The sequence below is a fragment of the Oncorhynchus keta genome, chromosome 10 (genome assembly GCF_023373465.1).
Source record: "Oncorhynchus keta strain PuntledgeMale-10-30-2019 chromosome 10, Oket_V2, whole genome shotgun sequence".
Taxonomy (NCBI): Eukaryota; Metazoa; Chordata; class Actinopteri; order Salmoniformes; family Salmonidae; genus Oncorhynchus; species Oncorhynchus keta.
In genome coordinates this window covers 17,431,475-17,447,691 of record NC_068430.1, presented here as the reverse complement: position 1 = coordinate 17,447,691, position 16,217 = coordinate 17,431,475, and the positions used below count along the sequence as shown (strand labels likewise).

Here is a 16,217-nt window from a genome sequence, read left to right as displayed (position 1 = left end):
ACAGTAGAATTCTGCTTCAGCATATGTTATTTTGTTTCCCTGACAACAAATGTTGCTGCTGTTTATTTTTTATGGTGTGATAGCTAGATGTGCCTTCTTTGTACTAAATGTCTTGGTAAGGAGCATTATTTAACAAACTTTAAAGTACTTTTTTAGGCAAGTGGTCTGCCCGCAGGCAGGCTAGGATTGACAGTTCTGGTCGCCTAGTGTTAGAAGTTAGTCCCACTTCAGAAGCGACATTACTTTACAGACAAGTAAAATGCTGTTTCTCTTCAGAGAACGTTTTGTGTCGGCAGATTAAAAAGCCGTAGTGTAGCCAACCCTAACTGACTAACAAACATGCCGTAGGCAAGGTGCTTTCAAGGGGCCACATACCATTCTATCTGAAAAGGGTAATCGATACAGGCTATACCGGTAGCCTACTGTCATTTCATATTATGAGACAAAAACACCCCCACCCGCTCAGCAACCAAGACTACCCCGTGCTTGCAAGACCAGGGCCAGCTCGTGGGCGAAGGCAGAAGGGCAGGCGGGCAAGCCAGCTCGTGGGTGAAGGCAGAGGGGCCGGCCAGCTCGTGGGCGAAGGCAGAGGGGCGGGCGGGCCGGCCGGCCAGCTCGTGGGCGAAGGCAGAGGGGCGGGCGGGCCGGCCGGCCAGCTCGTGGGCGAAGGCAGAGGGGCGGGCAGGTTTTTCTTAACGTTACAGATCCCAACTTCATTTAAACGTTTAAAGGTACTTACATGAAATAGCCTATATGGAGCTATAAGTAGGTACTGAAACTATGGAACGCTTGCCAAGTGTAGGCGTCTGCAACAATTTAGCAGGAGGGGAATGTGGGAGGGGTGAGTTTCCAACACAATTCCTCTCCTCCATTCTCTCACAACACCACAAAGGAGACAGTGTAATCTACTGTGATGTTAAGGTGAGGACTGCAGGCTGTCATTACTCACCCTATTGCCTCACTGAGCATGATGCCTGACTGAAGGGTTTGGGCACTACATGTCTGCACTGTGTTTGATTGAGACATCAGCCCTAGGTACAAACACATGACAGTGATTCAGTCAGTGCTCTTTGTGTAATAAAAAGGTAGGGAACTCGTGTCAAGAATTTGTTGGATTAAAATATTTAATGTCCACCTCTAATATTATTATTATTAATACCAAATCAGCCATTAATCCGAGGGGGATCAAACCGAGAGAAGCTGATCCCAGAGAGAAGCTGTTTGTGGGTTCTTCCACTCAGTTGCGCGCCTCTGAATATAAATGCATTTGTCCAGGTGTTTCTTCCACTCAGTTCAAGTGTGCACCACACTCAAAATGTATTTAAATATGAGGAAAACCCCTGGTTTGTTAAAGCGACAGTGACGGCCTCAGCCGGATCAAAGTGGGTCTGTGTGTGGAGTGGTAATCTCTTACCTGGGGCTCCTAAGTGTAGATGCTAGAGGTCGACCGATTATGATTTTTCAACGCCAATGCCAATTATTGGAGGACAAAGAAAGCCCATACCGATTAATCGGCCGATTTTAAAGAAATAAAAAATTTAAAAATCAAAATAAAATGTATACAGTGGGGCAAAAAAGGATTTAGTCAGCCACCAATTGTGCAAGTTCTCCCAATTAAAAAGATGAGAGGCCTGTAATTTTCATAATAGGTACACTTCAGCTATGACAAAAAAAATGAGAAAAGAAATTCCAGAAAATCACATTGTAGGATTTTTAATGAATTTATTTGCAAATTATGGTGGAAAATAAGTATTTGGTCACCTACAAACAAGCAAGATTTCTGGCTCTCACAGACCTGTAACTTCTTCTTTAAGAGGCTCCTCTGTCCTCTACTCGTTACCTGTATTAATGGTACCTGTTTTAACTCGTTATCAGTATAAAAGACACCTGTCCACAACCTCAAACAGTCACACTCCAAACTCCACTATGGCCAAGACCAAAGAGCTGTCAAAGGACACCAGAAACAAAATTGTAGACCTGCACCAGGTTGGGAAGACCGCATCTGCAATAGGTAAGCAGCTTGGTTTGATGAAATCAACTGTGGGAGCAATTATTAGGAAATGGAAGACATACAAGACCACTGATAATCTCCCTCGATCTGGGGCTCCACGCAAGATCTCACCCCGTGGGGTCAAAATGATCAAAAGAACGGTGATCAAAAATCCCAGAACCACACGGGGGGACCTAGTGAATTACCTGTAGAGAGCTGGGACCAAAGTAACAAAGCCTACCATCAATAACACACTACGCCGCCAGGGACTCAAATCCTGCAGTGCCAGACGTGTCCCCCTGCTTAAGCCAGTACATGTCCAGGCCCGTCGGAAGTTTGCTAGAGAGCATTTGGATGATCCAGAAGAAGATTGGGAGAATGTCATATGGTGAGATGAAACCAAAATATAACTTTTTGGTAAAAACTCAACTCGTCGTGTTTGGAGGACAAAGAATGCTGAGTTGCATCCAAAGAGCACCATACCTACTGTGAAGCATGGGGGTGGAAACATCATGCTTTGGGGCTGATTTTCTGCAAAGGAACCAGGACAACTGATCCGTGTAAAGGGAAGAATGAATGGGGCCATGTATCGGGAGAGTTTTAGTGAAAACCTCCCATCAGCAAGGGCATTGAAGATGAAACGTGGCTGGGTCTTTCAGCATGACAATGATCCCAAACACACCACCCGGGCAACGAAGGAGTGGCTTCATAAGAAGCATTTCAAGGTCCTGGAGTGGCCTAGCCAGTCTCCAGATCTCAACCCCATAGAAAATCTTTGGAGGGAGTTGAAAGTGCGTTGCCCAGCAACAGCCCCAAAACATCACTGCTCTAGAGGAGATCTGCATGGAGGAATGGGCCAAAATACCAGCAACAGTGTGTGAAGACTTACAGAAAATGTTTCACCTCTGTCATTGCCAACAAAAGTGTATATAACAAAGTATTGAGAAACTTTTGTTATTGACCAAAACCTTTTTTCCGTTCAGTATTTTATCTAACGGGTGGCATTCCATGAGTCTATTCCTGTTACATTGCACAACACAAGAGAAGTTACACAATTTCACCTGTTTAATATTGCCTGCTAACCTGGATTTTCTTTTAGCTAAATATGCAGGTTTAAAAATATATACTTGTGTATTGATTTTAAAGGCATTGATGTTTATGTTTTAGTACACATTGGAGCAACGACAGTCGTTGATCGTTTTTTATAAGTTTAATGCTAGCTAGCAACTTAACTTGGCTTACTGCATTCGCGTAACAGGCAGGCTCCTCGTGAGGCAGGTGGTTAGAGCGTTGGACTAGTTAACTGTAAGGTTGCAAGATTGGATCCCCCGAGCTGACAAGGTAAAAATATGTCGTTCTGCCTCATTCCTAGACCGTCATTTAAAATAAGAATGTGTTCTTAACTGACTTGCCGAGTTAAATAAAGGTGTAAACATTTTATTTTTTTAAACGGCAAAATCGGCGCCCAAAAACACAGATTTCCGGTTGTTATGAAAACTTGAAATCGGCCCTAATTAATCAGCCATTCCGATTAATCGGTCAACCTCCAGTTGAGGCCTGAACTCTCTGACCTCTGGATAGATATGATGCTGCCAGCACGTTCATTCCTCTCCAGAGAGTGACCGACAGGTTAGGACTGGCTCCAGAGAGAGACAGACAGGTTAGGACTGGCTCCAGAGAGCGACACACAGGTTAGGACTTGCTCCAGAGAGAGACACACAGGTTAGGACTGGCTCCAGAGAGAGACACACAGGTTAGGACTGGCTCCAGAGAGAGACACACAGGTTAGGACTGGCTCCAGAGAGAGACACACAGGTTAGGACTGGCTCCAGAGAGAGACACACAGGTTAGGACTGGCTCCAGAGAGCGACACACAGGTTAGGACTGGCTCCAGAGAGCGACACACAGGTTAGGACTGGCTCCAGAGAGACACACAGGTTAGGACTGGCTCCAGAGAGCGACACACAGGTTAGGACTGGCTCCAGAGAGCGACACACAGGTTAGGACTGGCTCCAGAGAGCGACACACAGGTTAGGACTGGCTCCAGAGAGCGACACACAGGTTAGGACTGGCTCCAGAGAGCGACACACAGGTTAGGACTGGCTCCAGAGAGCGACACACAGGTTAGGACTGGCTCCAGAGAGAGCGACACACAGGTTAGGACTGGCTCCAGAGAGAGAGACACACAGGTTAGGACTGGCTCCAGAGAGAGACACACAGGTTAGGACTGGCTCCAGAGAGAGACACACAGGTTAGGACTGGCTCCAGAGAGAGACACACAGGTTAGGACTGGCTCCAGAGAGAGACACACAGGTTAGGACTGGCTCCAGAGAGAGACACACAGGTTAGGACTGGCTCCAGAGAGAGACACACAGGTTAGGACTGGCTCCAGAGAGCGACATGCACAAAGACACACAAAGACACACACACACACACACACACACACACACACACACACACACACACACACACACACACACACACACACACACCCACCCACCCACCCACCCACCCACCATGCAGGGTTAGGTTTAGACACACACAGAGACCATGCCGGGTTAGTTAGGGTGAGGTTTAGACACCGAGTGATGTGGCTTGTGTTGAAATGCAATAATTTGAATAACAATCTGGGATTCCTGTGTTCAATGGTACTTAATGAGAATACGGTATTTATTTGCTCTCGGAGAGGGTTGGGCGCCGACCGTGCCGCTCTGCCATCATTTTATCATGATGAATCACTCTCATTAGCAGGTCCTGACTCACCTTATATTTCAATTAGCTCCAGAGCCACTGTGGTGTTTGGTAGTGTCATGTAATAAAGCAGCAGTGAGCTATAAGTGCTGCTGCATCTCCTTTCAGATCGGGGTCTGTTACCACTAGACTGAGGTTTCAGTCGGTGAGCTGCGGCTGCACACTAACCTAGTCTCTGTCTCTGTCAAGGGCATTCTTACTGCCCCTCGAACCCTCAGCGGCCTGTGAAGTATTTAACACAGCAAGGCGGGCTTATGAGGACACATACAGAGTGGAGATTCCGCTCTCTTTCTCCTGCAGGACTTTCTCGCCGTCATAGTGCGGTGTCACTCTAAACAGGGGGCTTGTTTTGCATGGCGGCATGCGTTCACCTATCTATGCCTGTACATTTAGGCCTCGCTCTGGTTTAAAATAGAAGCAGGGCCGCGATCGCAGAGAGAAGCTGTTTGTGGGTGCAGAGGACTGAGCTGAGGACTGTGGTTGGCACAACTGCACAGGGCTGCTTGTTTACGTCAGAGGCCCCGTCTGTGGGAGAGAAAGGGGAGGGGAGGGGAGTTTACTAACCTCACGAGGGTCGCAATTCCTCATGAGCCATTCCACCATTTCGCTGGCAGTTGTGAAAACAATTCCCCATCTAGCATGGGCAGCAGAGCAGAGTGGGCAGGGAGAGGGAGTGTGAATCAGCTAACTTGCAGGGGTGGTGGGATATTTGGGGTTAGAGTACCTGTGTGCTGGCCTGGGATCAGGGGTTATGAGTAGTTGCTAGACGGCCCTGCCTGGTGTTATGAACACGATTCAGATTAGTTTCTCTATGTGGTCACAGAAACAAACTGCACTACCATAGCTCAGGAGTGTAACTGAAGACATGGCACAGACTTGGGGCCAGACAGTCAATCAAACCTGCCGGTGTCCAGTATCTGTTTACACAACAACACTGCCTATATGCTAGTGATGGAGGAAAAAATCAGTACAGTTACAATATTGTCCAAAAATAATATTGGGATGTATCAATATTTGACTGTAAAAAAATAAAACTATTAATATATTCACACGTACGTGCATGTTTTCCTTCTACTTTAGTTAGCACTAGTGGGCTGTACTTGCTCCAGAAGTTCTGTGTTTTTCACCCCAAAGCTTGTTCTCCATTTCTTTCCTAATAGTGAGCCAACATGTCTTCAGCACTTATTGATAAACTTGTTTTGTCATGCTCTCCCTCTGCTGCAGACATATGGTGAGCAGTATGTGTGGAACATCAAATCACAATAAAATAGAAGTATCGAATCGAGATACATATATAGAATCGTGAGAATCTCTCTTAACCGCAGGTAGCGTTGGGACAATAACCGAAAGGTTGCTGGTTCGAATCCCCGTGCCAACTAAGTGAAAAATAGGTCTGCGCTGTTGAGCAAGGCACTTAATCCTAATTGCTCCCGTAAGAGCGTCTGCTAAATGACTAAAATGGCAATGTAAATATTGTATCGGCACTTAGTGTCATTATTATTTTATTGCCAGGTCCCTGGCATTTCCCAACCCTTCTATATTCACGTGAAAAATGGGAAGCATCCACATGTTAAGGGAGCCCTGGTATTTTGAAAGTACCAAAAACCAGTCTCCAGTGTACAGTTTCACTACAGGAAATATGGAACTAATTTGATACTGAATGCTTAGCTAGCTGCCAGACATGTTTATGTAATTAGTTATGCTCAACCAACCTCATTGTTAGTGTAATTTCCAAATGTGTGTAGCTGGACTAAAAACTCTGCTTCTTCCTCATCTTCTAGGTTTCACTCAGAGACGGCTAGATCGCTGAAGCCCTGAGCTAGGGGAGCCCTGTCCTCAGCCTCAACTCACCTGGCTTGCATTTTACCCATCAACCCCCTTCTACCGCGCAGACTCGCCGCAGCCCAGCCTGTCGTCACTATGACGTCGGAGCTGGAGAGTAGTCTGACCTCCATGGATTGGCTGCCTCAGCTGACCATGCGGGCAGCCATCCAGAAGGCTGATGCCCAGGGGCACCACGGGGGGCCGGGCATGGGCAAGAAGAGTGCAATGCTGGACCCCAACACCACTCTGGACCAGGAGGAGGTCCAGCAGCACAAAGACGGCAAGCCGCCCTACAGCTACGCCAGCCTCATCACCTTCGCCATCAACAGCTCGCCTAAGAAGAAGATGACCCTGAGTGAGATCTACCAGTGGATCTGTGACAACTTCCCCTACTACCGGGAGGCAGGCAGCGGCTGGAAGGTAAGATGATGGACAGAAAGGAGCTGGAGTAGAATGGATGTCATTCTGAGCTGATGTCATGACAGAGTGTATGAGATGGTTTGTAGACATGGAGTTAGACATAAAGCTAACTGTCATTCATAATAATCACCCACACTGTTATTTCACTAAAGCTCAAAGTGAGACTACCCACTCTATATCCACTAAGTGCCTTACATCTTTGAGTGAAATAATAGGAGCAGCCCTGAGAACTGTGTGAAGTGTACAATTCTGGATGAATATTCAGAGCGAGAGATGGCCCTATCTGAGCGAACACAGACTAAATGGCCCATTCATGGGTGGTATTATTCATTGCAGTTGCCTTGATAGGAGAAAGCCATTATGTAGGAGAGAGAGCCAGTGCTGTGTCATCTCAAGGAGCATGTGATATACAGAGATGAAGCTATGCTGATTGCCTTTTACAGAGCCCAGATAGAAATTGATATTGTTTTTTCCAGTCAGTGACATTTATATGGACTAGAATGTGAGGCTCTGCTTTATTGCAGCCAGGCACAATGTATGTAGCCCATTTCCTGTGTGTGAGAGCAAGTGCGTGTGAATCTATGGAAGGGGAAGAACGTATCCAACAATATTATAAAATTGGGTTGAGTTGGCGTCATGTAAACTCTGTCGATATGCGATATCTTGCTAAGGACACTAAACTTTAGTGGATAATGACCGTTTGAACATATTTTAACATCTGTACTTTATGGTGATGTTAACTTGTATATTCAAGTTGACAATCTTCAGGTTGTGATGTTAAAAATGTAATGGCACTACACATGTTTTACTCCCTGTTCATTTATTTCCATTTTCTAAGAGCAAAAGCATGTAGTTCAGTTAGCAGGGTGCTAGTCCTGGGGATGCAATCTGCAGCAGTAGTCATCCTATCCTACGTTGTATCTACTAGGATATGAATGCACCTATAGCGTGTGTTCTAGTTCCTTTTTAGTGGGTGTGTGTGAGGGTTGTTGTGAGCAAGTCTAGGTGAGGTGAATTTAGGTCGGATGCAGTCATCGCTCCGCTATTCCCCCAGTGATGTCGGCGCGCTGCAGGAATTTAGGAGCCAGAGCACGCACACGTCTGCTCTGTATGATAATGCAGGCGGTGCCGCCGAGATGAGACCGGGCTCATCCTGGCGCCGACAACTCATTTAATCATCTCAATAGAACTCCATTAGCCTACGCCTTTAAGAAATATCAATAAGTGCTGTCAATAAGAACAGATAATTCATCAAGGTCAAAAAAAATATGAATGCTGCGTTTGAAGGAGTGAATATGCACACAGCGACCACGAGCAGGCACTTAGACAGAGGCTATCTTACACACTCTCTACGCACCTTTTTGACAATGTTTTTAACTCTGAAGTGATACAAAAGAGTCATGGTGTGGTCTCTTTCGATATGGGCCTGTGCTGTAGGGCAGGCGCTATAAGTTAAAGGTGTTGTTTGGGGACCAGCTAGAAATGCACGGGCTCTTCCTGTATTATATGTATTGTTGACCCAGTATGCCTCTTACAAGAACACTTGCCTAAGGATGCATCATCCTTTCTGTAGTTTCCCCCTCATCCCATCGTATCTATTTGTACCAATATCACTGAGCAGGTTACATGATAGAATCATGTATGTACATTTTATAGAGCTTCTTGTATTCTAAAATGGACCCCTCTCTGTGTGGAGTCCTATCCTCCATTCACTTCAATTCAATCTTGCTGCTCAATCCCATCCATTCGAGTCCACGTCATTTCAATATTGGATATGTGGAGCTGGCCCTAATGACTTTCTCCAGATTAAATGGCGAATAAGAGCGATCCGGTCTCTCCCAGGTTAGGAGGTGTCTCCTATCAGATGCTCTCGCCTCTTGAGACTTTTTAATGCTATCAAGACGTTAGGCTGTGGGTCAGTTTCTAAGCTTATGAGTTTGACACAGTCTGGCTCCTTCCTGAGCGTCCACTAATGAATTTAAAGCGATCATGTCCTGCCTGGGTGTCTAACTTTGTCCTTGCCGTGACTTGCTTTCTCCGAGCACACAGCCTATTGCAGGGGTTCACACACTCTTTTTGGAACACAACCCAATTTTAATATCTGAACATTCTCACCAGCCCAACTATGTGGGAAAAAAAATGTAATTAACATGAATGTTGACTTTTTTATTTGGGGCTGTAGCAGTCAATTGAAAAACATTTTAACACTTTCTGATTGTCTTCTCAACTCACTATCACATACTTTTAATGTGGGGCGATGGAAGTCAATTGCAAATGAGTCTGACATAATGGAGGTTATTTCACCACCACTAATGAGATGGGTGTGCTTGATGCATGTCGCGTCAGAGCTTCTCCAACCTGGATCGATATTTGGCTTTAATACAGAGGAGAGCACTGAATCCAGCTTTCCACAGATCTAACTTGGCTCAGGGTACCATGAGCTTTATACAGCTTTCAGTACAACTGGGAACTCAAATTGTCAGTAATCTTCATGTCGGAAATTCAGACCTCTTGAAAGGTTCCCGAGTTGGAATTCTGAGTTGGATGACCGTTAAACAATCTTTCTCAGTCTGAGCCCTTTTTTCCCCCGTGTTCCCAGTTGTCTTGAACGCAGCACTAATGCTCAGAGGGAGACTGCAGGAACCAAAACTCCTCCGTAGTGACCAGTGAATGTGTTGTCTGCAGGATTTGGTCACATGACAGCTCGATCAGCTGTTCAATTTCACTTACCTGCATGTCAATTGAGCCAGGATCACAGTCAAACGGATTGGGAAGTAGGTCCTAAAGTCCTCTTTCAAGCGTTGGAGGTGAGCAGTCATTACTCGTGTGGGACACCAGCCTGGTCTCATAGCAGCCGGGACACTTACTGATGTTGTTTTCTGTTAGAAACATGCACCGCCAAGGGAACGGGAATTGTTCACTTTTGAGAAACTCTCTCCAATTATAATTCTTTCCTCTGAATACACTGATTTGGTCACTCATCTGTAGAATGTTTTTTTATATTTCCTCTGCATTCTTGTATTCAATTTCCCAAATCGTTCTGTTACATAGGCAAGTGGACACCTTTTCATTACACAAGATCAACCGAATATTTTTTGTGTGTGTGTGTGTGTGTGTGTGTGTGTGTGTGTGTGTGTGTGTGTGTGTGTGTGTGTGTGTGTGTGTGTGTGTGTGTGTGTGTGTGTGTGTGTGTGTGTGTGTGTGTGTGTGTGTGTGTGTGTGTGTGTGTGTGTGTGTATTTTTACATCCATTGTGAATGACAACAGTTCCCCTCTCAATGCGAAAAATCTTTCCAGCGCTCCCCCATGATAACCACCAAGCCTTGGTGTGAAAAAGAACATTGTCATGCTCAAATCCATATCTCCACATCCATTTGCAACAGGCAAATGGATGTGATTTGATGTAGTTTACAATTGAAGTTACCTGCTGCACTATATCTCTGAGTTCTGTGCTCAGCTCTTTTGCCGCTAGTTGCTCTCGGTGTATCGTACAATGTGTCCATATGGCAGAGACAGACACATTCAGAACTAGCAGGCAGAGGCCTGTCCTCTGTCCCGCCATGTTCAAAATAACCCACCATTCGATCCCATGGAATCTGTTTTTCGTCAATATAGTCACGCAGCATAATGAACATCCCCTGTGCTGTTTCTTGCTTGGGAATTGTGAGACTGAACAATATGTAGCATCCCCCGCAAGTATAGCGAACAAAAATCAATGCATGGGCATCTCGGCCCTCACAGCTAACGTCCTTTTTGAAGTTTGAGTCGTTCAGTCAGTTTCCTCTTGATTGCTTTTAATAGCATACGTTCTTTGTTTAACAGTGTTTTCTGACAAAGGTATTGATGTGAGTTTCTGTGTCTCTGCCTCCCCACACATGGTTTTCACCGTATCAATTGCGTCCAGTAATATCAACGTCTCTGCAATAGTGTGGTTTCATAGCGTAGCAGGCCTATCCTTTCACCGTGGGAATGATTCAAGTGCAACGCTCAAGTGTGCCCTTTGATCATTTCTATTTTTAAGGTAAACCACATTACAATGATTTTGAGATGCAAAGATGATCCCCCTGGATTTTTGAAATTCTCCCACTACCCCATTTCATATCAGACGACGCCACATGAGGTCGCGACCCGTAGTTTGGGAACTGTTGGCCTTATAGGCTACCGCTGAAATGCATTAGTGTGGAATCCTTAGTGGTGCAACACGCATAAACCTCAGTGTACAGGTATTAAATGTCTAGATACCAGAGAATTACCGGGATCCCACCCAGTCAATACAAAATCGTTTATTATCTGCAGAGATTTGAAATCCATGTTTACAAAACAGGTTCATAATCCCGCTAAGAACCGGCCGTCTAATCTGATCACGTCCTCTGAAAACGTGTGTCCGTTGGAGCCACGCCCACAGATGACACTGCAAACTCCTCTTTGCTCCACTCCAACTCCGGGAAACAGGATTGTGTTAGTTGGGCTGGCACAGTTACCTAGAACTGTGTAACCAATGGCTAGAGATGAAGACATTCATTAAAAAAACAGCCATAACCTTCCAACAAAATGATACACACTACTGGTCAAAAGTTTTAGAACACCTACTTATTCAAGAGTTGTATTTTATTTGTACTATTTTCTTCATTGTAGAAAAATAGTGAAGACATCAAAACTATGAAATAACACATATGGAATCATGCAGTAACCAAAAAAGTGTATTCGAGTTTCTTCAAATTGCCACCCTTTGCATTGATGACTGCTTTGCACAGGCTTGGCATTCTCTCAACCAGCTTCACCTGGAATGCATTTCCAACAATCTTGAAGGAGTTCCCACATATGCTGAGCTCTTGTTGGCTGCTTTTCCTTCACTCTGTGGTTCGACTCATCCCAAACCATCTCAATTGGGTTGAGGTTGGGTGATTGTGGATGCCAGGTCATCTGATGCAGCACTCATCACTCTCCTTCTTGGTCAAATAAACCTTACAGAGCCTGGAGGTGTATTGGGTCATTGTCCTGTTGAAAAACAAATAATAGTCCCGCAAATCAGATGGATGGTGTATCGCTGCAGAATGCTGTGCTAGCCATGCTGGTTAAGTGTGCCTTGAGTTCTAAATAATTCAGTGTCACCAGCAAAGCAACCCCACACCATCTCACCACCTCTTTCATGCTTTATGGTGGGAAATACACATGCGGAAAGCTGTACACCCACACGATGTCTCTCAAAGACACGGCGGTTGGAAGCAATTTGGACAAATTTCAACCAGTCTAATGTCCATTGCTCGTGTTTCTTGGCCCAAGCAAGTCTCTTCTTATTATTGGTGTCCTTTAGTAGTGGTTTCTTTGTAGCAATTCGAAGATGAAGGCCTGATTCACGCAGTCCCTCTGAACAGTTGATGTGTCTGTTACTTGAACTCTGAAGCATTTATTTGGGCTGCGATTTCTGAGGCTGGTAACCGAAATGAACGTATTCTCTGCAGCAGAGGTGAATCTGGGTCTTCCATTTCTGTGGCGGTCCTCATGATAGCCAGTTTCATCATAGCACTTGATGATTTTTGCGACTGCACTAGAAAAAACTTTCAAAGTTTTTGTAATTTTCTGTATAAACTGACCTTGATGTCTTAAAGTAATGATGGACTGTCGTTTCTCTTTGCTTATTTGAGCTGTTCTTGCCATAATATGGACTTGGCCCTATTTGGTCAAATACCATCTTCTGTATCCACCCATACCTTGTCACAACACAACTAATTGACTCAAATGCATTAAGAAGGAGAAAAATTCACAAATGATCTTGTAACATGGCACACCTGTGAATTGAAATGCATTCCAGGTGACTACCTCATGAAGCTGGTTGAGAGCATGGCAAGTGTGCGAAGCTGTGAAGGCAATGGGTGGCTACTTTGAAGAATATAAAAATATTTTTTCTTTAACACATTTTTGATTACTACATGATTCCATATGTGCTATGTCATAGTTTATAGAAAATAGTAAAAATAAAGAAAAACCCTTGAATGAGTAGGTGTTCTAAAACTTTTGACTGGTGGTGTGTATATGTAATTATTTATACAGAACAAAAATATAAGCTCAACATGCAACAATTTCTAAGACTTTACTGATTTACAGTTTAAGGAAATCAGTCAATTCATATAAACCCACTTGAGAACCAGGCCCAGCCAGTCAAAATGTGTTTTTCGACACAAAAGCCATGGTCTGGTTACTCATGGTCTGTGGTTGTGAGGCCGATATTGTCCAAACAACACAATACATAGTAAATTATATCAGACTATCAATTATTTTAGATTTTTTCCCCCATCCCTATTGGCCCCTTGATTTGTCACTAGACTTTGCTAGATTATGTTTTGCTGTTGCCACGACGACGTCACAGCACCAATTTGCCTGCGGACCCGACATAGCATTTTCAAACTCCTCTCCCGCTGCACACCGGGAGAATGGTTTGGAACCTCTAACCCTGGCAATTTGACTGGTAAACTCATGGGTACACTCCCAATGGCTGTCTGGTATTGTGATGCAACTTCCATTGTAATGTAAAATGTTCATTGAAATTATGTTAACTGATGTGGCGCATACAATGGAATGGATTTTTTTTAAATGTGAGTCTCGTTTAATCAACAAATCACACCACGTTGATGGATACACTACCTGGTTTTACTTCCTGTATTTACTTCTGCTTTGCTCCTCACAATGGCCGGCACTCCACCCATTATGCCATCATTGACTTGAATGCCCCTGATCTCCATATACATACTGTTGTATTATTGCAGTACATGCAGTCTAAATGTGCAAAAAAAATGTACGATATATTTTTGTATATATAAAAATTTTGGGGACTACCGTCATTTGGCTGGCCAATTAGTCACCCAAAATTCCATGACCGACACAGGCTTATGTATTAGTGCTCTCAGTTCTCTCCAAAGGAGTCCCCTTGGCAACAGTATAGATGGAGACTTTCCACAATATACACACACACACCTCATCCAACAGCTTCTGACTGTGTTGCCACCCACTCCCATCTCAAATATTGCTCCCCACACCGAATGTCGTCCAGAGCAGGCAGAAACTCTTTCCCTGCAGAAGATTCCCTACTGTGTCTCTCGCAGGTGAGGGATGCCAAAGAAAATGTAGAGCAATTCTCAACCAGTTTAAAAATTCCTGAAATATTTGCTTTTGAACTTAAACTGTTGAGGAGATTGTTACTACTGGCATGATCCCCCCTTTTTTTCCACACCTGAATCTGAAAAAATGCATGTGGCCGCTGATTGCCCAACAAACACTATCTCCCCTACTGCAGCCACAGCTACTGTGACATGTTAATAGAGACATGTCTCCTCCAGTGTCTGAGGCTATGTCGGCCAGTCTGTAGACTAGAGCTGGGGTGTGGTGTTGCCTTCTACAGTGGCCCAGGACAGAGCTCGCCTCTGATCTCATTATAAAATGCAAATACACAGCGCCCTAAACAGATCAAAGGTTGGTCTTCCTATTGGATGGTGCGGGCTTAGTATTGGCAGCCTGGATACGTCCCTATTTTTTTTAAGAGGTGATTTGGAGAGCTGACGTTCCTCCGGGACATTATTTACTTTGGAGAGAATGTTGTTGCTCACTACTGTAGTGACTGACTACAACACAGAAATCCCAGGCAGCTCCTTCTGTTGCTTATTTAAATGTGATCAGCCAGGTAAGAGTATTTGCACTTTCCTCTGCCCCTACAATCTCCCACAAGCTTGGGTTTCAGGGCGTGGAATGGGAAAGTGTCAAATTGCTTCAATACTAAACTGTGATGCCTCCATCTGCTCATCCAGCCTGTATCATCATTACGCTGTTAAGCAAGCATTTCCATTTTAAAAGCTTTGCTGATATTGAATAATTAAACAGCTCAGATACACATTTAGGCAGTAGCCTAACACTAAAGCTTATTTTTCCTTATCCAAAAAATCTGACATTTTAGAACCCTGTCTTATCATGCTGTATCAAAGGGAGTGCAGTGCAAGTGAGAGCCTTGTTTTTTGAGGTGTATGTGGGAATATCTTTAGCGACTCAGTCTTTCCCCAGATTGCTGTAATTTGTAGATGCAGCAGAAGTGGATGTGTGGTGGCCTGGTGGCGGTAGTGATTCAATCGGCAGCCGGTTTGATCCTGCTGTGAGCCGGTTTCCCGTGTTCGGAAGCTCCTGCCTGGCAACCCACCCACCAGCCTCACCTTAAACCCTCCTCTGCTACTGCCACCCACCAGCCTCACCTTAAACCCTCCTCTGCTACTGCCACCCACCAGCCTCACCTTAAACCCTCCTCTGCTACTGCCACCCACCAGCCTCACCTTAAACCCTCCTCTGCTACTGCCACCCACCAGCCTCACCTTAAACCCTCCTCTGCTACTGCCACCCACCAGCCTCACCTTAAACCCTCCTCTGCTACTGCCACCCACCAGCCTCACCTTAAACCCTCCTCTGCTACTGCCACCCACCAGCCTCACCTTAAACCCTCCTCTGCTACTGCCACCCACCAACCTCACCTTAAACCCTCCTCTGCTACTGCCACCCACCAGCCTCCCCACTGCTCACGCTCTGCCCCTCACAGTGGGCGGGGAGAACATGCCGGTTGACATGCCCTGGATCCATTTGGCAGGAGCTGCTGTCCCCACACCCCGCTGAGTGAAGTCAACTACAGTGAGGAGGAACATGAAAGGGCTCTGGAGACGTCTCTTTTGTAGCCTGTATGTACTGATTTAGACTCTGTTTGTATATGTAACAGTATCTCTTCCCTGCTCATGACCATGACTTCACAGTTCAGTCTTATCTATAGGTCGCATACAACCAATCGTAGCCTAAACATGAGCTTTTTAGTCTGTTTTGTCTTTCTGTGCCGAGCAATGCATTTTGCTGGACAGTGATGCACTGTTGTGCTCTGGACGGGGCGCACACTTGCAGAGTCACTGCTCCAGGCCTTTCCAAAAGCAGTGCATCTCTCTGTTATGCTGGAACGGTACTCAGCCACTGAGCGCTACAGCAACAGTAAAGCAGTGGGGAAGCAGGATTGGCTGTAGAGCCGCTCAGTAGCTGGGGATAGGGTTTGGACTTATACACTATACACCGCAGTGATACTTCCTGAGCAGTACATTGAAGTACATTATAGGGATGAATTTGGAGTGGCTGAGATTTACATATGCGTATTCAATAACTGAGGAAAGGGGTGGTTCTTCTGTATTTCTATGGACTGAGGTCATTACCTCCAAAGGGCC

The 16,217-nt window shown here is 45.2% G+C and overlaps 1 protein-coding gene across 49 annotated transcripts in view; it reads left to right on the top strand.

Annotated features, from left to right (window-relative positions):
• Window positions 1-16,217, top strand: part of LOC118373737 (forkhead box protein J3-like) — a 167,863-nt gene that overhangs the window by 78,768 nt on the left and 72,878 nt on the right. For all 49 annotated transcript variants that reach the window (XR_008144368.1, XR_008144375.1, XR_008144372.1 and 46 more), the window contains exon 2: window positions 6,523-6,985. Coding sequence is in view for 1 of the 49 variants with exons in the window: in XM_052526573.1 (XP_052382533.1) it covers window positions 6,662-6,985 (324 nt within the window). In the remaining 48 variants the exon portion in view is untranslated. The remainder of the gene's footprint in view (window positions 1-6,522; window positions 6,986-16,217) is intronic.